This window comes from Argentina silus, assembly GCF_951799395.1.
Source record: "Argentina silus genome assembly, chromosome: 2".
NCBI lineage: Eukaryota > Metazoa > Chordata > Actinopteri > Argentiniformes > Argentinidae > Argentina > Argentina silus.
This window is the reverse complement of record NC_139656.1, coordinates 9,840,333-9,863,538: the sequence shown is the minus strand read 5'-3', so window position 1 is coordinate 9,863,538 and position 23,206 is coordinate 9,840,333. Positions and strand designations below refer to the sequence as shown.

The 23,206-nt window shown below is 42.6% G+C and overlaps 1 protein-coding gene across 1 annotated transcript; it reads left to right on the top strand.

Annotated features, from left to right (window-relative positions):
• The first annotated feature begins 5,601 nt into the window (after window positions 1-5,601).
• cUnh21orf91 (chromosome Un C21orf91 homolog) lies at window positions 5,602-23,077 on the top strand. Its single transcript, XM_083665538.1, has 5 exons — window positions 5,602-5,667; window positions 7,466-7,602; window positions 19,042-19,554; window positions 20,309-20,371; window positions 20,740-23,077. The coding sequence occupies exons 2-5, from the start codon at window positions 7,476-7,478 to the stop codon at window positions 20,907-20,909; spliced, it is 873 nt and encodes a 290-aa protein (XP_083521664.1). The 5' UTR covers window positions 5,602-5,667; window positions 7,466-7,475; the 3' UTR covers window positions 20,910-23,077.
• The last annotated feature ends 129 nt before the right edge of the window (window positions 23,078-23,206 follow it).

Below are 23,206 nucleotides of genomic sequence, written 5' to 3'. Positions count from 1 at the left end.
TTATCACATTTTGAAAGTATATAAACTTTCTTTCAGAGCACCATGTTGTCACCCTGCTCCTCTGTGCTGGTGGCCACAGTCTGTCCAAACAGCTGGAAGTCACACAGGCAACCTAGGCTGTCCACCTCGTAGAAGAACTCCATGCCAGAGGCCTCTGCTGTGGGAGCCACAGCCTGCTCCAATGTCTGGGCATCCAGCAGCCGCTTGACACAGGCCTCCATGTCCTCATCATCAAGGGAGTGATCCAGAGTGGGGTGGTCTCTTTCTGAACCATTGGCAGGGCTGGACTCTAGCACTGTATGTTGTCTCAGCTCAGGCTGTACTAACCCCCGCCTGTCCTCAGGCTCACAGTGGAAGATCTTCATGGCCTCCTCCAGGGTGATAACCTCAGAGAGGGAGGTGTCTCCCACTCCCTGTAGACGTGGGGTCAGAGTGGTCTGAGGGTTCAGAATGGATGGTACAGCCCTGGGGCCGTGACTCTGGAAGGGAGGACGTTCAGCATGCTGATAAGCAACCAAATGGATGCTGTCTCCAGCCTGAGGGAGAGGGCTGTGGGCAGCCTGCAGAGGCTCTGCAGAGAGGATGGGGTAAATCCTGGCATCCAGCGGCCCGCAGGCCCAGGGGTATCCTGTCTGGTAGGCCATGTTGTAGGCCTCAGGCCTCCATTGTACAGTATGCTGGTCATAGTGCAGTTTCTGGTGAGGTATCCAGTATGGGGCACTGTGTATGGCACACACCTGCTGAGGGGCAGAGTAGGAGAGTTGACCATAGGTCGTCCCTGGCTGTGGGTAGTACACCTGGGGCATACCATGGAGCCAAGCCTCCTGGGGCTGATGCCACATGTATGGACCCTGCCTGGCAGTAGTACCCAGCATGGTTGAGGAGTTCCTCTGTCTCATGTCACACACTAGGTACAAATGAATAGGGAATATCAGAAAATGACTATTACACTTTCCTATGGGTTAATACAAATCATTATTATTATTTGTGTATATATCCCTAGAAATGTGATGTCAAGTTATGTTGAATTTATAACTTAAAAGTGATCTCACCTGAAGAAAAGCCCTCAGATATGTTTGTAATAGGTTGGTTTTGCCAAATTGGATGAGAAATTCCTCCGTTAATCATTGAGAACATTATACCTTGAGACATAGCGCTTCTTCAAGAGAAAATTATAAGACTGTTTTGTTGTAATTCAAATGACAACTAAACATTCTATTCCTGTGGCAACTATAAAATCTACTGGAAGCCAGTGTAATGAGGATAAAATTGGTGTGATGTGATCACTTCTCTTACATCTGGTTAAAAGCGTTGCAGCTGCATTCTGCACTAGCTGCAGACAAGGGATGGCCTTTTGACTGAGGCAAGAATATAGTGAGTTACAATCTAGTCGAGAAGAATTAAAAACATGGATGACTTTCTCCAGATCAGCAATGGACAAAAATTACATTATTTTGTAAATATTTCTCAACTGATGAAAACATGACTACAACCCTTTTGACCTGTTCATCAAATGTAGGTTTCTAGCTACAGGTTTGACATAGTAATCAGACAACCAAGATTACTAAGAATCAGATCAATAGGTTAGGATGGCAAAGTAAAGTAAAATTGTCGGATTTGTTTAGTTTAGTTTACAATCTAACAATCTGACAATGGCTAAACTGATGTTTTTTGGGGGGAATTTACAGGCAAATAGAGCTGGGTGTCATCAGCATAGCAACGAAAATAAATATTATTTTACGAATAGTATGACCAAGTGGGATTATATAGAGAGAGAACAAAAATGGGGCAAAAACAAATTGAACACATTTGAACCCAGAGGCACTGCACACTTGTGTCAGGGAGGAAACATAGTTACCCAAACCGAAAACTGCCTATTTGAGAGATAATATGTAAACCACTTTAGGGCAGTGTCTGTAATTCCCACACAATTTCTAAGATGATAAATTAAGATGGTATGGTCAGTTGTGTCAAAAGCAGCACTAAGGTCAAGGAGAACTAGAATGGAACACTGACCAGTATCAACCGCTAAAACAATCTATTCACAAAGTGTTGATTATTGAATAATCTTTATTATACATCATACAACACAGAGAATATCGAAATAAAATGCTTAAAATTACTCAATTTAACATGCATAGTGGTGAAAATAAGTGATTTACTATAGAAGTGTTCCACTTTGTGACAATGTTTGAAAAATGGCTAGGTCTATACAATATAGGTTACGGTAGCGTAATTGAGTCAAAGGAATCAGATACAATGATTTTGTTTTTACCATACTTAAGGATGGGGTGCCGCTAATTATATTATGATATTACTTCATAGATTCCTGTGGTGATTCCATCCAAAGGCCAAGAAGCCCCTTTACTAGAAACAAGAGAGTTATTGTTTGCTCTCAGTCCGTCAGTCATCTGCTGAGCCTGGCCCTTTCCTGCCCAGCTCTGTCTCAAAGGTCAGTCAACTTCCTTCCTGGCCATCAGACGCTGGTGCAGGCTGCTCACCTGGATGCTTACAACACAGGCTTTTAGTGGGACTGAGTCACTATTCACTGCTGGATGACCCATCCTTAGACCCTTTATTAACCATGAGTCCCATGTTTGAAGTGACGCAAGCCCTCTGCATTTGTCATCTCATCAAACACAATCCCAGTCAGTCATGTCTGAGCTACATGTCTGAGCTAAATCTATGATTTCAGAGGGGGATTATTTGAAATAGTGGTGGCATAACAGTAACAATATTTGTTATTGTCTACACTCACTGGCTGTTTAGAGTAAATAGATCACATGACCACAGAAAACTGAGGGTTGTTTTTCTCCCTCTTTTTTTAAACCTCACAAAACTCGTCTAACAAGATCTGAGATGGTGCCTCTGAATATATGAACAAGCAGCAACCTGTAGAGATTGCCCCAGGGTTATGATGTGGGTGCACTGAAGCAGTGATGAATTCTTAGATTTATGGCTGGATATGTAGACGCTAAAAGCACCATGTTGAAGCACATGGAAAGTTACTCATTGATAGAGTGGCAGAGAGGAGGTTAGGCTGTTCATGTGGTGTGTTTTTCTTTTCATTTTTTAACTGAGTAAAGAGTTTAATAGATACTATTTCTGTCATGACTAAACAATCATCTTACTGTCTATCTTGTCATTATTGTCATCTTAAAAGCTTCAGGACTTAGTTATGAATTTACATTCATTTCCATTTCCATTATTTAACAGACACTTCTGACGGTATACCTACTAGCAATTATTGTATGCTGATTAATCTGAAAAGACACTCCTGTGGCAAAAATATTTTCATTAGTCCTACATTAATTCAATAATAATGATTGTTTTTCAGGTTTTAAACATTATATTTTCCTCACATTCAATAATCATAAAAACTGGCTTATTACTTTGCTTATTATTACTCAAATGATGTACCTGCAGCTCTTTCTCTGACCAGGAGGTGGCTCTACAAGCTCTTCTTCTGTATGTGCCCTCTATATTTAGCATTTGAATAACATTATGATTTCAACAGTACATTTGTTTTTGTTCCTGTATGTCCAAATCAGGATACAAAATAAAGGTGTAGGCCATTGAAGCAATTCAAAGTGAATCTGATTTCTGTGATTCAAATAGGAAAGTCATATGGTAAATCTGGTTTGATCAAGTAGAATAATTGAAACAAAGAAGCTCCTTGCTCTTGTGCCAAATAGGAGGAGCAGTGTGTTGGTTGCATGATGCTGGCATGAGATGAAAGAGTAGAGCAGCCTGGTGCATGTCACATTTTAATGACCATTGTTTCAATTTGAAACATACCCTCAAATAGATAAGACCAAAATAGATTGCAGGTAGCAGGTATATCATACATTACTGTAGTTTAACCATTTTTCTGTATTATCAGGAGTATCAGGTGTTAACACAACAAAATTGAAGTGTTACTAGTTTGGGACTCCACTTTTGGGAAACCCTATGTAGGAGGTCAAAGGGTTTTGACAATTGACTTGAACCAAATTGAAATCTGAAGGCTGCTAGTATACATGCAGGCATAGATTACCCTTAGTAAATTCCATTGGTCAACTCATGGTAGCTAATACACCACTACTGCTGTGCTAAATAGGACAACACTCAACAAGGACTTTCCAGAGTCCTGCTGGTGTATAGGTTGTACATATTGTCATGGCTCCATGGTCAGGATCACTAACGACCAGCAGGGCAGAGTAGGAAGGAATATCAGAGGAGCTCTGAGATATAATCATGGTTTTAAAAGGGGATCATATTTCACAGCACCACTACATAATGGAACAAAATCCCTCTGTTATACTGCACCTGCAGCTCTCTACCTTCAGTGTTTCCTGATGCAGAGGGTACATTTATGTTTAATGTAATCAAATGTTCTTGTGGGGTGGTTAATGGTGAAGTTTGGAGAGGTGTGGCAAGTAATGGTGAGAGGGCCATGAATTATGCAGCCATTTTTGCCCTAAAAGCATCCCCTCCTCTTTCACGTCTGTATATGACAGAGGATTGTAGGTGTTTTCTGCACATGAGTGAAGTCTGGACCTTTATTCATAAAGTGCACACTCTCAGAGTAGTTGTGATCTAGGATCACATTTAATCATGTTACTTATTATCTAAAATGCTAAACTTACTCTAGATCAGAGTAGGAGTGCGGATCTAGGATCAGTTTTGCCTTTTAGATAATAATGAATAAGATTATATGGACAGGAAAGGTCCTGAACCTAGATCAGCTCTTTTATGCAAGCACGCTTTATGAATACGGGCCCCAGGCATCAGCCGGAGGTTCAATGAAGGGTACCAACCTGCATTGCCAGAAACCGTACATTTTTCATGCTTGTGCCGACAAGTCTTTCAGCTATCTTTAGAGATTACTGTTTCAGACACACAAACACAAACATACAGAATCTCATAATAATAAATAAAAACAATTAAATAAACCAACACCTTGAATGTGCAGGTAAATAAGAGGGATCATATCAATGATGTTTTCAAATAAACTGCATTATCTTCAAGATAAACTTCCGCGAGTGGATACATTTGTAGCCTATTCTGACTGAAGTTGACCATGGCATTTTGTCCTCAAAGGAATTCCCCACGTGTGACTTCATGCTAAAGTTAAATGCGCGTTATCGTGGTTTTAAACATTTACTTTCACTTTCAATTGTGAATTAGATCTGCTAAGGTCGCTCTCTTATATTACTAAACTCGTAATAAAATGGATTCTAAACCGATATTTCCCTATCAACATTCTCTTTCATTATACACGTATTGTTTCTACTCTTTCACTGTTTTGTTGATACAAACCATACTTAACCCGAAGGGTGCAATTTGAGACTAACTCATTTCATCATGGTATCTAGATATTCAAATAGTGATCTAAGATAACATATTAACATACATATTACTTATGTTTTAATACAATATGTATGATTCATAATGATAAGAAGAACATTTTGTTTAATCTATATCCATCTATGAAGCCACCCCCTGATTAACAAGTGGTTCATTCCGAAAAGGGGGGTTTCCCCTCCGCTCAAACTGTGCTAGTTATCCCCCAGCCACTAACAACAATACTCTGGTGCTGCCTGCTGGCGCAGTCGGACCGAGTTAGCGAAAGAAGGGAAACTAAATACTCCCTTGAAGATTACGATTGACAAAGGCTTACGACAGGTAACTGACCGAAGAAATCTATTATTGCCACATCCTCTTAACTATAACAATTATCTCTTTGGTTGCTACTGAAAAATATTATTATACTGTAGAGATAACGGTCACGATTCAGCTAATGTTAGCCAGCTAGCAATCAGCTCTTTCTTGGCTAGCAAGTGTCACTTCTTCATCTGGCAAGTCAGTGAGTTAGTAGATAACCCTGTTGTTAGCTAGCTAAGTTATTGGTGTATTGATAGCTAAGTGTAGCAAGCTCGTCATTTAGCTACTGTTTCTTTGTGGTCGACTTGCTATCTATTGTTATGGAGCTAAATACAGTAGTCTTTTTTGACCTGGCTGGGGCAGGCCAGCTAGCTATAAACTTGACTCATGTCATGACAGGAGGGGACAATATGAATACCAAAGCATAGACCATTATGAGAATACAGAGAATTCTGTGGCTAGCTACATGTTGTCATTGACCCTCTGCTCTTCATCAGTAGTATTGAGCTAGCCCCCCTACTAATGGTCACATTACTAGTCAAGGGAACCTTTTTATTCAGTGACCAACAGCTGAGCTTTGTTTTTGAGGGTACACCAGCCTAGGTATAACGGGCCTCAGGTGCTAAGCAACAAAGACTTTTAGTGCAAAATACACTAAAGTTATCTTGGACAAGTGTGACTATTTGCACACATCCAAGGGTCTAGCTAGACCTATTTTGATTGATGTTTTTAAATTCCTCTTCTCAGGTCATGACAGTGCATTTACGCACCCCAAATCCTTCTGGACTTTGTTTCACTAGCTATAGGCTACACCTTGTAATGACCCGTCTAAACAGATATATCTTTCAAGCTTTCCTCCAATACAGCTAGCTGGCCTCCCCCTTCCCTGATGTTTATCCTCCAGTCCTCTGTGTGTTTGGGCAGCCATACACCATGCTGTAGGCCTCGGCCTAGATATAGATAGGGACATGCTGACAATCATTTAGCTACACTTTCTCCCCATTTTCCTTGATGGATAGGAGGAATATTTGTGTTCAGAATATGTTCATTTTATTTTGTAGAAGTGTGAAAGAGAAATGAAAACGCTGAATATGTGTCCCTACTCATTCATTTTAATCTTTTTCTGCAGATTTATTATGTATTGCTTAGATAAATGAAGGTGTCCTGGGAGAGAGACTTTCTTTCGCATTGTAATAAAATGACCCACTTAGTTGTGACATTCCAGAATGGTGAACTTATGTAAACTGGGGTAACCTAATTTACTGTGTAAACATAGGTCACTAGACACTGTCTTTACGTTCTCTGTGAGGATTAGGCTTTCTGGCCTTTTACTAGATTGGACTCCCAAAGGTTTTTGATATCCAAAGTCTTTTCAAAATAATTCTATACGATGCTCCAGTGGTAGCGATGGATCTACCCATATCCTGCTGTAGTATGTATCATTTAATATGGATCTTTCAGAATATCAGTGTTCTCCCGTCTCCACAAAGGGGAGTTATCTTTAGCAAATTGTCTGCTGCAATCTGTAGGGCACAGCAGAGTCTTTAAATTGTATCAAAGATACAATAGATAGACAGTATTGCCTTGAGCAGCAGACCATCGCTCAGTGCTACCACCTGGTAGATAACAAGACCTGGTAGTAACAAGAATGTTCAAAAATGTTCTCCCAGACTGTTAAAGGCCAAGACTTTTGAAAGATTGAAAGATATTCTCTGTTCACTGATAAGGAAGGAGGACTCAGACGCCAAAACAAAGTTTGAGTTGGAGGTTGTGCAAAACCCTCATGTCATGTCTTGTGCTGTTTGTCTGTTTCTCTCAGAGGTGGTACTATGGACGAAGAGGAGCAGTTTGTGAACATTGATCTGAATGACGACAACATCTGCAGTGTCTGCAAGCTGGAAACAGACACAGGCACCTTGTCCTTCTGCCACGTCTGCTTTGAGCTGAGCATTGAAGGTGAGAGAGGGAGAGGCTCCCATGTGTTTGTTTTAGGGATGCGCAATATAGACAAAAAAATCATGTTACGATAATTTTGCTAGATGTTGTGGTTGCGATTTAACTTGCGATATGATAGACATTTGGGTCAACAGCAGGGCAGGAATTTAGCCTACTGATTGGCTGCAGTGCCGTTGGAAAAAATACAAGCCTTTTCAAAAGGCTGATTATATTTTTTCTGCGGAGATAAAAAATATGAATCTAAGTGCGACCACATCCCTCATCAACCCTTTCTTGAATATGACTGGACATCGGGTCAATTAATGACACCAATGAATGTGGGTCTCAGTTATATGTTTACTCGGTCTCGACTCGATCTCGGACAATGATGACTGACTTGTAATAGACAGCCGAAGTCAGCTCCGCCCCTTTTATTTTAGGTACCAGAAGTGCATGTCTGTCCTCTCTGTTCTTCATTAGCTGGATTTCCAACTTGTATTATATGGGGTTGGTTCAAATCACACTCCCGGGCCAATAAGATGCTGTGGCCTTAACCAGTGTCAGTCAAGCCTGGCAATATACTGTGTATGTGTGATATAAGTGTACAACAAAAGTTAGGAGTTAGTAACCGGCAAAGGACTCTAATTAACTCCATTTCCTTTGAGGCCATGTCGCTCCGGTTCTCGTTCATCATGACCCTCTCTCCAACATGCTTCATCGCCAAAATATTAAGTTATGATCAGCTGCATGCATCTAGCCATACAGGAATGAAGACTAGCAGCTGAAACTGAGGTGACATTCAACACTCATATGCAAATTGCATATGCAGTTATATGCAAATATAACTCAAAACTTGCCTTTTTGCCGAAAATGTTATCACGAAATGAAATGTATTTCATATTCCATTTTTTAGCCCTGAAAAACTCCCTAGTTGCTATGGCAGTATGTTTTGGGCATTGTCTTACTCTATGATGAAGCGCCATCCAATGAACTCGACCAGACAAGATGTTTCTGGACACTTCAGAATACATGCTGTTGCTGCCGTCAGCAGTTGCAATCATCAATTAAGACAAGTTGGCAAGTTCTAGTGGCAGCTATACATGCCTAAACCAAACACCCCCTGCACCATGTTTCACAAATTAGGTGATATGCTGTAAATCAGATTGGGTTTTTTTCCCTCCAAACTTTTCTCTTGCAATCGCTGGTACATAATAATTATCTGTCCACAAGACCTTTTTCCTGACCCCTGCAGGCTTTTTATGTACTTTTTAGCAAACTGTAACCTGACCATCCTTTTGAGGATAACAAGTAGTTTGCACCTTGCAGTGAAGCGTCTGTAGTTTGGCTGGTGACGTATTCTGCAAATGGTAGTCTCTGACACATTCAAACCTACCTCCTGGAGAGTGTTCTTGATCTGTGGGACATTTTTTTCAATTTTGTTTTATTATTATCGTGAGCATTCTTCGGTCATCCACTGTGGAAGTCGTCCTTGGCCTATCAGCCCGTTTGCGATTGCCTGTTTCCCATTACTTATGCAGGGAAGTAGTTTGCATTGTGTTATTTTTGTACACAGTCTTGTACTCATATCATTTTTGTGAAAAAATTATATCCTTGGTTGCTTTTCTGCAAGGTTCATATGTTGTCAATAACACCAGGGAAGTTTCTAAGTTGCTTTGTATTCAAGTGAAATCATTGATGGTACAAAGCCTTGATGGAGCATCTCCTGTATAAATGTTTACTTCTGGTACCAGCTTGTCATACCAAGGGGTGGAGACTTCAGCTATCTATTGCATCTGAGTCCAGCAAAGTAAAGAAAACACAAATCTGAGCTGTCATTATACCATAATTAATCAGTCATATGCACTCCGAAATACAAAGAGAGTAAAATCTCTCAGCTTTTTAACAATTTACTATTTGTTGTAAGTCGGTTTGGATAAAGGCATCTGCTAAATGCCGTAAATGTAAATGAGTCAGAAAGAATAGCAAGTCTGCCCACCATTCAGGCTATAGTCCAAAGCTTGTTCTCTATCACCAGTCTTATTGGCTAGCATCGGTCTAGTTAGAACCAATCCATGTCATACAACAGCCACTGGTGTTACTTGATAAAAAATGCAGGCACTTTCAGGCTATCATAACACCACCACATTAAGCCTTTGCCAGTATCACTTTCCAGGGATGCCTTGGATTAGGAAAAAACCTCTATACAGCAAGTTGACTGGATAGTCTCTGGTCCAAGCAGGTACAGGTGGGGTTATGGCTCAGAGTACCCTACTACTAATTATTCAGTTGGGCAGGTTGATGGTGTGTTTACTTTGAGTGGTTGTTTTTCAGTGGCTAAATTAGGCTCTGCTCTTCATGTCCTTGTCAGGGACAGTATGCATCTCCTCATGTTGGTCAATGGGTCTGAAGGGCCAGATGCCTAGAGCATTCATTCACCCGCAACCTCCTTTCACCAGAGCAGACCACTGCAGCTCCTTCGCTTGATTTGCCTCTCCAATACAAAGGCAGGTATTAGAAGTGCCTTTTTCCACTCTTAATTAATGATCGGCCTATTTGAATGAGAGTGTCAGCTCCTGGGGGATTAGATATGCGTTGCATTCAGCATTTGTCTCACAGACTGACTGTACAAGGGCCCCTCTCTTTGTGAGGGAGCAATGTATTTATCTCTCCATAAAAGGAATGTCCTAGTGGAGTATGCAGCTGATAGCAGACTGAATTATTCCCAGAATAAGTGATACCATGCTGACAGATATTTAAATTCATATGCATCAAGGATTTAAGGCCATGGACCAGTTGTTGAATAGGGAAACTGACAGGGAATATATCCTATTAGTTCCGGGCTACGTTTGTTTGTTGTGGTTAGATTTATTGTAGGTTTCCCAGAAAAGGCATGATTGTGAGTAGTGCTGAGCATCATGTGCAAATATCACAGTCTCCCCACAATGGTACCATTGTTGGTCCACTGTGTGTCTTTATGTGTATAGATTGCAGACATTTTGATACAGCCTGACTGTGTGGTCATGGAGTGGTAGTTATGTAAGAGGCAAGCAGGGGTGCCACATTAGCACGTGTTGCTGTAATAGTGATAGATGGTGGGAGGGAGCTGTGTCTCTCTTAGTCTGTTGTGTCTCCAGGCCCTGTTTTCTGGAAGCCCTGGCCAGGCTAGGTGCCCACTGATCATCCAATGCCCAGGGCTCATCATCTGTCTCACTTCATTAGGGGAGAAGGGAACAAAAGACTGCTCTTTGTCCATGGAAATCTCAGAGCAGACCATGCGGAAGTGTAGAGCTTCCCCCCCTTCTCTCTCTCTCTCTCTTGTTCTCTCGTATGCACCTTCTCACTCTCTCTAGTCCAGGCCTTCTGACTCATGGGTGAATTGCTGTTGATGAATATTCATCACTGTGCTGAGCTACACTGCATATTTAAGAGGAGCCACAGAACATGGCTAAGCTTCTACATTACACTCACTAGATGAAGACCAGGAGATGCTAGCTTGGCTACATCCTCAAACTCAAAGACACAGAGGTTGTCTTCAGTCATAAGCACATATAGCAGCAGTTCACTATTGTTGCTGAGGGCAGGCCTATAGGCCTATTTTCTGTGTATGTAACGATGTAACATATGTAACGTAACGTAACCCACCCACAGCATCCCCTCAGCTCAGCCCGGAGGGTGACATGAACTGTCTGTTTACTTATCAGCTGCTGACATATGCACACATTATTTACAGCTAGAGCCAGACAACACACTGACACAAGCATTAACAAGCTCCACTGCTAGCAGAAGACCTCCCACAGCTCAGAGTCCAGTGACATCACTTAAACTAAGAAAGTGGCTGATGTTGACATGGACTGTGTTTTTTTTGTGGCCATTGAATTATTGACAATCCAAAACCTCCAGACTAGAGGAGGGCAGGTCCAGTAGTAGCAGTCTTGTGTCTGTTGATTAGAATACAGCAAGGGAATGGTGTGCAGCCCTCCACGTAGTGTTCAGGAAGTGCAACCTCATGCCTCAAACTGCTTGTTTTATATTTTCTCTTAGGAGGCGACTTTAGGAAGTGTGTGTGCGCACCAACTGTCAGTAGCCACAATAGTAATGTAGTGGCTATTTATTTATACGCTACTGCCGGAGAGCTGGCATTTTTTTTCCTCTCCTCTGTTTCCTGCACCAGCTGTGACACTTCATTCACATGGCTCTGAGCAGCAACAGAATAGGCTACACTCCAAATTTGTAAGTCTCTGCTACAGGCCTTTAGTTTGTACCCCCACACCAAAATGCCGCCCCCCTGTCCTGGCTGTTTTTAAAGGCCCACATTTAGTAATTTAGATGTTTTTTAGCTGACATCCTGGTGCTGCACAATGTTATTGCACAATGATTAAAGTTTTTTGCGACTAGAGGCAAACAACCTTTCCACATATTTTATTGAGAACTGATCCTAGCTATATCTGGCGGTACTTTCTCAAATAGCTCCATGAATGACTAACGTCACCACACAGTGAGTATCTTTTCAAGAAAAGCCAGGAAGTAAAACTCGCTGGCGTGAGCCTTTAAGGTTCTCTGGATATCTTTTGTGTTGTGTGTGTCCAAGGCATGTCATGCCTTAATCTTTGAGATTCAGGGACACTTTGGCGAGCCTTTTTAAAAGTTGTGCTGTCAACCCACACACACACACACACACACACCCAGAGTGTTATTCACAGCTTAAGTGCTCTAGTGGAGATGTGGAGCTGACAGGCGGTTGACTGTAATCACCTGATGGAGCCCCCCACTATAACCCCAGAGCTGTGTCCTTCAGCCCCCCACCATAACCCCAGAGCTGTGTCCTTCAGCCTCCCAAGTCATACAGATGTGATCTGACCTTGGTCTCTCTCACCGATTCTCGAAAGCAGACGTCGGTGGAGCAGCCAAGTTCAGTCCAAGCAGCATTCCTTCATCCCGTTACATAACGGAGGTGGAATTTTTGCTGAGGCTAGTGACGTTACCAGAGATCATGAGCACACAAGAATGAAAAAGCAGGGAAAATTCCAGAGAGGAGAGGGGCTCAGCGCAGACACAATGCTGTGGAATGATGGAGCTGATGCTGCTGCTATCTGCTGCTGTTTGGGGTCATTGTGCTCTCTATACGGCCTGCTCATTGTGGGTGAACTCCTCACCTCAAAGTGTAAAGACCTCTGATTAGGTTGAGCTGTGGCAGCTCCATGTATTTGACCAGGGTAGGTGGAGAAACATGCTGACTCTGCCATAGTTCAGCCCAGAGCCGCCACTGAGCCCCAGTGGTTTTCAGTTTGGGGTTATTTGGGTGGCCCAGAGTAATCATATGCTTTCAGTGCTAATTCCAGCTAATTCCTTTATGAATAAAGGAGCATGTTTAGGGAATTATACTCATTCTAGACACTATATTTAGCCCATTCTCTTAAACCCGTTCATTTGGATCATATGCTGCTCCGCTCTTTGTAGGTAGCAACATGCATGCATACATAGGCATGATTTATGTTATTTTACTGAATGTAAAGGGGTAATAAATCAGGCTCTCCTTTAAAGAGATGCTACAGGTTTGTTGTGTGTTTCTTTTAGCCACTCGTTCTAAAACGAGCATTCACAAGCCAAACATGCCATGAAATATAAAAGAAATGTGTCTAGAAATTACCTGATTGGACAGAGAGGGGCACCCCCCCCCCCCCCCCCAATACCATGACCAAAAGCCTATTTTGTAAAAATGTGTTAACTTAAACTAAGTACTGTGGAAACTAAGTACTGTGTCGTCTAATGAGATAAGAAATCGATTAACATTATATCATGAACCAATCAACACTTAGGGTTAAAAAAATTGTAGAGATGTAAAGAATTAGCGACAAAAATCCTATAGCATTGCTTTAAGGGCAAAACTACAACATTAACCTCATGGGTTTGTTTCTATTCACACCTTCTGCCCCACAACAAAGGTTGGCACTATTCTATGGTTGGCCATGCTGCTACACAGGAGGTTCAGCTCTTGCTCTCCTAAAATTATCCCATACCCCTAACCTTTACTTCACTCGTAACCCTAGTCTAACCCTAAATAGCTAATTGACTAACAGACAAAATAGCTTGATTTTCTCATACATTTCGACGAGATGGACCATTTTCACCATGACCATCTGTGACTGGCTCCTAGACTTTTTGACTGGCAGGCCCCAGTCTGTCAGGATTGGCAATAGGACTTCAGCCAGCATTATTACAAATGTTGGCACTCCACAGGGATGCGTCCTCAGCCCCATCCTCTACACCCTGTTCACCCACGACTGTGTCGCCTCCCACAAGGACAACACCATCCTAAAGTTTGCAGACGACACCGGAGTGATAGGATGCATCACTGGCGGGGACGAAGCGGCTTACAGGAGGGAGGTGGCCAGTCTGGTAACATGGTGCGAGGACAACAACCTCACCCTCAATACGGACAAGACAAAGGAGATGATAGTGGACATGAGGAAGAAGAGGGGACCTCATCGGCCACTGTACATCCGGGAACTTGAAGTAGAGAGGGTGAGCAGTTTCAAATACCTGGGCGTCCACATCAGCGAGGACCTCACCTGGACACTTAACACCACTCAGCTGGTTAAGAAGGCCCAACAGCGGCTGTACTTTCTGAGGAGGCTGAGGAAGTTTGGCATGTCGCCCAAGATCCTCAGCAACTTCTACAGCTGCATTGTTGAGAGCATCCTAACTAGCTGTATCACTGCAGCACTACTGCTATGGACCACAGACGCCTGCAGAGAGTGGTGAAGACCGCTGAGAAAATCACCAGGACTCCACTGCCCTCTCTGCAGAGCATCTACCACCGCAGAGTCCACAGGAGAGCCGCCTCCATCCTCAAGGACCCCACCCACCCCCAGCACGGACTGTTCACACTTCTACCCTCAGGCCGGAGGTACAGAAGTGTTAAATGCAGGACCACCAGACTGAAGAACTCCTTCTTTCCCACTGCCATCAGGCTCCTAAACAACCCATAGGAGATTAATATAACCTTACTACCTCAAATAACTGAATTTTCCAGTTTGCATAATTGCACTGCTACGTTTGCACTGTTTTATTATTATTATTGCTGCTATTTTATTTTATGCCTTAAATTTTGCTGTCTTGTACATTTGTTTAGTATATATTGTATATTCTTTAGTATTGTATATTTTACATTGGTTGGCATTCTGCGGACAGCAAAGCAAGAATTTCGTTGTACAGGGAAACATGTTTTCTACTGTGCATATGATAATAAACACTTTGAATCTTGAATCTTGAGTGGTCTGCCAATCTGCAGCCTGAGAGCAGAGGTTGATGTGCATTACACACGCTCTGTCTGCTGTCCAGGTTTAGTTCTGCAGCTGTTGACAGCATTCCACTTTCAGCTGTCCCAAGCTCGATTTGGACATAAAATCGCCATGACCCCTGTCCTACTTCTCAAAACGAAGTCCTCAACAAGTGTGTCAAGGATCGAATGTCCTTGCCAAGTATACACACAGACAGAGTTGGTGGAGTAGAAAACAGGAGAAACTGTAGTTCATCCTCCTTGGTTGGCTTGAGCCATAGTCTTTGGATCAAGTGTATATTACCAAAAGTACTATAGGTTAGGGTATATATTTACTATAGGGTGGGGGTTGTTAGGCTATGAGGATCTGACGTGATGCTAACTGTCGGAGGGTATAACAGCTAATATAGCTTAACGGTTCATCTTCATCAGTTCTGTAGAGTATTAGTCTGAAAATATCAGTTATTGATAATTCCCAGTTGTCCATTTGCCAAGGATAGCCCTCAGGTAGACTCTCAAAGTAGGCTACAATAGCGTAGCATCGAAGTGATATCCGGCGCAACAAACGTAAAGAGGGTGGCTTCATCTGGATGGAGGGATAAGCCTGGCTACGCCTCATCCCCTCTCATGTTTAACGGCTCATGACACTGCCTGAATAGGTAGCAGCAGTAGTTTGAATCCGCAGTTGACTAATGCCTTTGTTGGTCTCCTAAAAATGAAATGCAGGTTAAATTCAGAATGTCAGCCTGCTAAAATAGACTATACGCACCACTTTTGGGTAAGTGGAAAGCTGAGGAGACGAACATTTACTTGGATTAGATTCTAAATGGCCAAAAAATTGTATTCAAATGGGCAAAGGAATCTCTGTCTGCGATAGATTCAGACCATCTGTGATCCCTGATGTAATCGCACCGTGAAAGACAAAACTCTTTTTAGCAAACAACTACATCAAGGGAGCCATGAGTTGTTTTGAGTTTAGTTAATCACTATCCTGAGAACAAAATCTTAGTCACCTATAGTTCAGGAAGAACCTATAGAACACCTATGCTGATGTGGATCGAGCAATGTTGTATTGATCCAGAGACTATACCCCTAGAGTTGTCATTACACTGATATTCCTGTTATCTTCAGGGCAGCAGAGATGTATGGGAGAGAAGGGAATAGGTTCTGATGGCTTGCGTCATGAAAAGACCAGGCAGCATAGATTACATATGATAAGATTACGGTTTCCATGGCAGCAAGTACTTGCCCTCCCAGCCCATGAAGAGAGACTGAGCCCTGCCAAACTGTGTTTGCTAAATAGAGAGCAGGATTAGATCCAATGAACGGATATCTCTCTCCTTAGCCCTGTGTATTAGCATTTCCTGTTCAAGTTATTCAACATGTCGCAGATCACTTTGTATGTTTTCTCTGCTCTCCTAGATTTCACTCAGACTGGATTTCAGACTGGAATCAGTAGTCTCTCGGCTAGTAGGCTGCTCTATGGCTTTGCTGCTGGTTATTTTGACAGTCAGGTAAACCTTCACTCAGAGACAGGAGAACAATGGATCATTCACAGGCCTGTGTTCATTAGCCTGCTGCTCGTCTGAGTCGTGCTGCCTATGCCACTGACTGACACTGCTGAAGCTGTTGACTCACCTCTGAAGAGAGGGTTTGTCTGTGTGTCTGTGTGTCTGTGTGTGTGTGTGTGTGTGTGTGTGTGTGTGTGTGTGTGTGTGTGTGTGTGTGTGTGTGTGTGTGTGTGTGTGTGTGCGCCCATGTGACAGAAAGACAGTAGTCCTAGCTGCTAAGCTGCTTATCTGGAGAGCTCAGCCTCACTCTCAGCTAGGTGGGTGGTGCACTGCTCTGGTTGTGGGCCCTTAATTTGACCATGGGGCCAGTGTTTTGCGGTGGGCCGATGGCTGAGCCTGATGGGCTGGTGGCGTTGCTGTTGGCTGGGTGGCTAACGGAGCCCTAGTAAAGGGAGAGCAGGTGGAGGTTCAGTAGCCAGGATACAGATACAAGCACTGCCCCAGATCTCCAAGATGCCTCAGCTTCCTCACAAGACTACAGAGCTGTCTGTCTCAGTGTCCTGGGTCAGAACACACACACACACACACACACACAAAAACACACACACACACACACACACACTAAGAATAGATACACCCCACACAAGGGGTATGACCTAATTTCAGCTAATGTAAGGAGGCAAATGTGATCCATTGATACTGGGTTACACTATACCTCAGTGTCAAAAAAAGCAATGATATAATGCATTAGCATTTTCGCAGCCACTGATGTTTTCTCTAATCATTAGGCTACTGTCACTACACTGCTCACTATACCACTATGGCCAACAGCATTAAGTAACTCAATGCTTTTCGTTTTTCTTTTCAGTGTGTTATGTGAGATGCAGCAAAGTTGTTCAGTCTGTGTGTGTGGGCCTGCTGAAGATCTTGGCCTCCACTTCCTCTTTGTCTGGGATATCACTTTAGACAAGTGTGCCTTCCTGTTGTTGGCCTTGACATCAGCATGAAAGGGGAGGAAATGTTCTTATCAGTCGACACTCAATTTGTTTTCACTTTTTTCATTCTTTATCTTCATCTTGAGCTTTCAGATGACTGATGTTGACCTGAACATTCAATTGTCATAGATGGAACTAACACATCAGTTTAGAGTTAATGTATAGTGTGGTAGTCCGTAGGGTAGCCTTCTGTGTTCTTACCTCTCTTTCCCAGAGGAGTGTTTGAGGTAAACCTACTAAACCAAGCAAGTGTGTCTCTCAGTCTTGATGGTGACTAATCCCCTTGCTTCTGGTTCCGGCACGTATGTGATAGAGAGGTAAGCCATGATAAGAAAGCCATCAGACAAAGCCTGTGCAAACACACACTCAAAAACGACAATCATGCTCTTTCCTTCTCACTCACTCACTCACTCACTCACTCCGTTCAGTCCTCATCATGTTCCCAACATCTAGTATTTATACTTTCCACTCTCATCCCCCATGGCCCAGTTTACTTCAAGATTATTTTTACTGGGTGAGATGAATTCCCCCTCTGTTTGCTAAATCAGTAAGATAATGGTCTCAGTTGGCTGACTTCAGGAAGTACTCTGTAAACCCCAGGGCAAGGGCAAAGTAGTAAGTATTATTTCAATGGGCAAAGTATTATGTTCTAGTTCTTATTTTCGCCCGGTATGAGCTACAAATTCGGGGGTGCTTATTGCTTCAGCACGAGCCGTTGGTGCGACTTTTAGCACAGCAGCTGAAAGGTGAAAGCCGACAGCAGAGCAAGGGAGAGACTTCAGAGTTAGGAATCTCAGAGTTAGTTTAGATTTGTATATAAGGCGAAACAGTGCAAGACACACCACAGCATTTAAACTTACAGTCCCAACTCTGTTACTTCCTGAAAGGACATGAAACGCCTGAAACAGACCAGAATGACCACCCCTTTTTTTTTTTTGGCCTCATTGAGATAACATGATAAGATAACATGGGAAACTACTGCCTAGTCACCATCTTGTCTCTCTCTCTCTCTCTCTCTCTTTCTCTCTCTTTATATATCTATATATATATATATATAGCTGGATATTCATACACTTTTTTTTGCTGGTCACCTCACTTTTCTGAAAATGAAATCTGTTAAACAATGAATTAACTTTGTATGGCCTAAGTAACAATTACAAAAAGCTAGCACAATTTGGAGATTGAAGAAGTCTTGGCCAAAACAATAGATTGTACCCCAGGTAACTGTACATTTAAGTTGGGTCAGTCTGCAATCCCTGCCTACTCATGCTATGGATGCTAACCCGCCACACTCTAAGCAGCTTTCGCTTGGACATCAAAATACTTCAGTTTCAAAATATGCCAGTTTTAACTGGTTTTGAATTGGTTTATTTGTTTGTGTCAAGTGCAATAGGTCACTGCTTTAACACCCGTTACAATTTCATGTCCTCCAAGACAAGCATCTGGGGCATGAAATCATTCAGTTCTGCAGTGGCTCAAAGAGTGAAGAGGTGAACAAAATGTTGATTGTTGATGAAATATTGCTATTGTCATCCCTGAAATGGTCCTCCATTTCAGATATTAAAGTTTCCTTTAATAGATACACTGTCATAAGAGCTCATAGATTGAGAAGTGGAAAGTGTAAGTACAGTAAGTGTCTTCACCTACTGATTGCTCTGTGTCTCTGCCCATACAGGTATATCCACCTCCACCCTCCTTCACTCCAAGTCTCTCCGTGGCCACAGGGACTGCTTTGAGAAGTACCACCTCATCGCCAACCAGAAGCTCTCCCGCTCGAAAGTCTCCCGCAGTGCCTATGAGGGCATGAAACTGGCCCTGGGCCAGAAGCTGAGCCGCATTGTACAGTATGCCCAGAACAAAGACTCTGTCTCCTCAGAGGGCCCGGGCCGCAGGGGTGCCAAACTCCTGTGCTACAGCCAGCAGGGCGACCGTAAGCTGCTGCCCCAGTTGGACGCCCAGGTGCCCCGCTACGCACCACGTTGGGCCCAGGGCACGGCTGCAGGACTGCCAGACTATGCCACAGGCATGCTGGAGTGCCACACGGCTGAGGAGCTGGGCCTTGGACTGCTAGAGGACTCCCAGGGAGGCCTGTGGGGGAGCGCGGGGAGGAGGGGCCTGCACCACCACACCAAGTCACCTGGGGGAGACCAGACGCAGTGCAGACACCAGGGCCACAGCAGAGAGGAGTGTGAGTTCAGACTCACTTTACTTTACCACCACTGTGTTAGCTACTGTGCCCGGGAAATTTGGTTAGCTTGAGTGATGCCTCATATAAGTGGTGTCTGCATATATTCACTTCATCAAAGCAACGTTTCAAGGCTTGGATGAGAGGGTTTCTGTGCCTCTGTGTAGAGGGACATTGAAGGGGGAGGAGGGACATTGAGGGTATTAGAAAAGGAGAGATGGGGAGACAGATGGAATGCGTTGCACCCCTTTCTCTCCTCTCCTATGTCATCTATTCCCTGATCTCTCTTATCCAGAGATTGCCGTCTCCACCATTTCTCACTCGTTAATATTGCAAACAATGTGGTATGTCAAGCCAAGTCCATGATTTTCAAGCATCCTCCTCACAAATTCCTACTCCTTGACCACACTCTTCCCTCCCCCTCACCACCACTCTTTTCTTTCTGTCCTCCCTCAAAATCTGCCCTTGTTTTCTTCATTCCCTGTCACTGCACCAAATGTAGGTGTCTTTCCACCCTCTGGGAGTGAGAGATATCACTCTCAAGGACGACAAGCTGTCATTCCACTCTTAGAATGTCATTCCTTTAGAAAATTACGCCAGTGTTAACTTACTAAACCTTAACAGGCTCTGCATAGTTTGTTGCTATGCGACAAGTGCCTGAAGATGTGTGCTGGAGGGCTGTTTGGAACCACTTTCTTTATCACACATGCTGTATTGCTCATGTTTTGTGACCAAATCTCTTGTTTTTATCTTTTAGTGATTAAGATGAGTATGGATGAGCTCCACCAGCTGAACGGCCAGCTCCTGCTTCAGATCCAAAGTAAGAGATTTTAATAGTGATCTATGAAGTTACTGTGAACAGATGTCTGGATTATAGCCTCCCATCAATTATTTAAAGAGAACCGCTCTCGTGTGTGCGTTTTAATGGCCTATTATTTTGAATGCACTTGCCTGTCCATAAACTGATGTAAATGAATGTTCCACATTATTCTTTTTGTCCTTGGGAGGTGTTGTATCTAAGGTGCACTGTTGTTGGGTGTTTGGGCCGTGTTGTCTTTGAGGTGAGGTTTAGTGTCTTTGTGAGAAGAGGGGATGGTCTGTCTGTTTTGTTATCCTATTTGCTGTGTCTGTATGTGAGTTGACTCTGTGCTGTAGGCATTGATCTCTTCTTTGCTCTCCCCTCCACAGAAGTGTTTGAGGAGCTCACAGGGGCTGTGCAGGAGAAGGACTCGCTGGCGTCGGAGCTCCATGTGCGTCATATCGCCATCGAGCAGCTCTTCAAGAACTGTGCCAAGCTGCCCTGGCTGCAGATCAGCAGGGCCGGGGTCAAGGCCAGCAGCAATACTCCTGTGGAGTAAGGGAGGGGGAACCCCTGTCCCCCTTTAAAAGGGGCTGTCTCACTCCTTCTTCTCCATGGCTACAGGCAAAGAGATGGGCAGAACAGGGCCACTGTAAGGGCCTACATGATGGTGTGCGTGGTGTGGTTTCTCTTAGAGGAGAGAAGAATGGACATAGCTCCCCCTCTGAGCCCCCAATGCTTTCTGCAGTACTTGAAGAAGGAGCTTGAGGAAGGCAATAAAAATGACCTTAGGATCCACTGACTTCTAGATGGAGAACTGTGTTTTGTTGAGCCCCATTGTTGGTGGACCTGTTGCCTCTATGCAGACATTTAGTATTTTTAAAGAATGCCTATTCATATATATGTATACAGAGTGAGCAATATCTCATCTGCATATACATAGCTGCAGTTGCTGTGTTTTAGTTTTTCACCAATATTTATATTTTCATTTTATTGGTTATCTTAATACTGTTCTTTTCACTTTTCTTACCAGTAAACATTGACTAGTTAGTGTGATACGCTTCTGAACATTTCTATTCCCCTGCTCCTCTGAATATTTGATTGACTGGTTATGTTGTTGCTGTGGTAACTGTTGCTAAATGAGGAGGAAGTTATTTTATTTTTTGATCAGTGCAGTGGAACTTCCTCTCAAGGTCTGAAGAAATGCTATTAAGACATCCTGGAAGTGAATTTGCTTTTATTTCCCCAATTTTGGATCGGTTAGTTGTTTTGTATTTTTGTTAGTGGCATGCTGCAAACGCTATTTCCTGCTAGTCTTAAGTCCTCTTGATTGTGGTAAGACTGTCAAGCACTAGTGAGACCTGTAGTTGAACATGCAAATGACATGAAATGGATGCTGATGGAGAGAGGAGGCCTGATTCTGTTAGCATTTCGGTCCAATCGCCAAACCAAAGCCTTTATTTGCCTCAAGGCAGCAAATATCATTCAGTATTTATTTCATTTGCGGTCTACAGGCCTTGTTAAACTTACTAGATATTGTAAAATGCAATAGAAGACACTGATACCAAATTAACTTGAAGTGTGTCTCAATGATACACTTGTGATTCTACAAAATTGTCTTAGCTGTCATGTCCTTGCCTTTCAACACTTTTGTCCCATTGTCAAGTTTATGTTGTGTGAATGATTCATGTAAAAAACTTTTTTTTTTTTTTTTTCATTTAAAAAAAGTCTTTGTTTTGTGATTGAGTGTGTTCTGGTGTTTACTTGTAATACTATTTTATTCTATCAAGGAAAAATCCATTCTCTGGGATAGGCTTGTGCTAAACTAAAGCTGCCCTACTCTTCCTTGTCTCCTCTAATTGCCACTGATCTGCAGGGACTTACAGTAGTTGATATCTAAGCAATATAGTGGAAAGCGCAAATAACAAGTAGTTTTTCCGAAGATCAGTGATTTTAAAGAAGACGAGGCCATTATTATTATTTGGAGAGCAATAGTAAGAGAACATGCATTTTAGAGAACATGGTTCTACGTCACCCTCTGGTGGTTTTTGAGATGGTTACTGAGGCTTTGAATGACTAATGAGGTGGAGCCTCAAGCTTGCAAATCTATACTGAACTCAATTATAATTAGGTTCATATATTTGAATCTCCCAGTCTCTCTCTCTCTCTCTGTCTCTGTCTCTCTCTCTCTCTGTCTCTCTCTCTCTCTCTCTTTATAAGAGATATAAGAGTATATTTATAAGAGTATATTTAACCCCTTTTGGGGTTTTAAAGGAAAGGTTTTAACTCAATTTCACATTTTTATCCTGGTTTTGTTTGTGTTGATAAATGTATGTGATGTGCATGAGTTTTATGTTCTGAACATTTCTGGTGTGTTTATCATGTTCATTGTAGTTCACTCTGAAAACATGTCTGGACTGATGCTTCTCTGCCTGGCAGGACATGTCAGCTGCCTGCCATTGGTAACTGTGGTTAATATCATTCAAGGTATCTGGGATGTGTGCATACCTGTTAGGTCCCCCCCCCCTCCCCCTCCTTTCTGCAAAGTTTGACTTGACTCATGATTTACACTGATACATAAGGCTGCGTCTGTGACTGTGCTGTGTGAATTTTGCATTGTATTTAGATAATGTGTTTCTTTGTGGAGCTTACTGCCTATGTGAAATGTCTAAGTAATGGTTTGTATTTTTTCTAAAATATTTCAATAAATTGAAATTATTTTTCTTACTTATTTACTTAATTATTTGGAATGTGTCTAATTTAATGGGTGAATTGGATTTGATGACTGGACAATATCACTTACTCTTTGAGTAAATGAGTTGGAATTGGTCTACACAGTTTCCTGTGAATCTAAAA

Bases quoted from the DNA above. Each gene is read 5' to 3' on its own strand.
- cUnh21orf91 (XM_083665538.1), top strand. From the start codon at position 7,476: ATGGACGAAGAGGAGCAGTTTGTGAACATTGATCTGAATGACGACAAC. The intron at 19,555-20,308 runs GTGAGTTCAGAC...TTTATCTTTTAG, and splicing joins GGGCCACAGCAGAGAGGAGT to TGATTAAGATGAGTATGGAT. The intron at 20,372-20,739 runs GTAAGAGATTTT...TCCCCTCCACAG, and splicing joins GCTCCTGCTTCAGATCCAAA to AAGTGTTTGAGGAGCTCACA.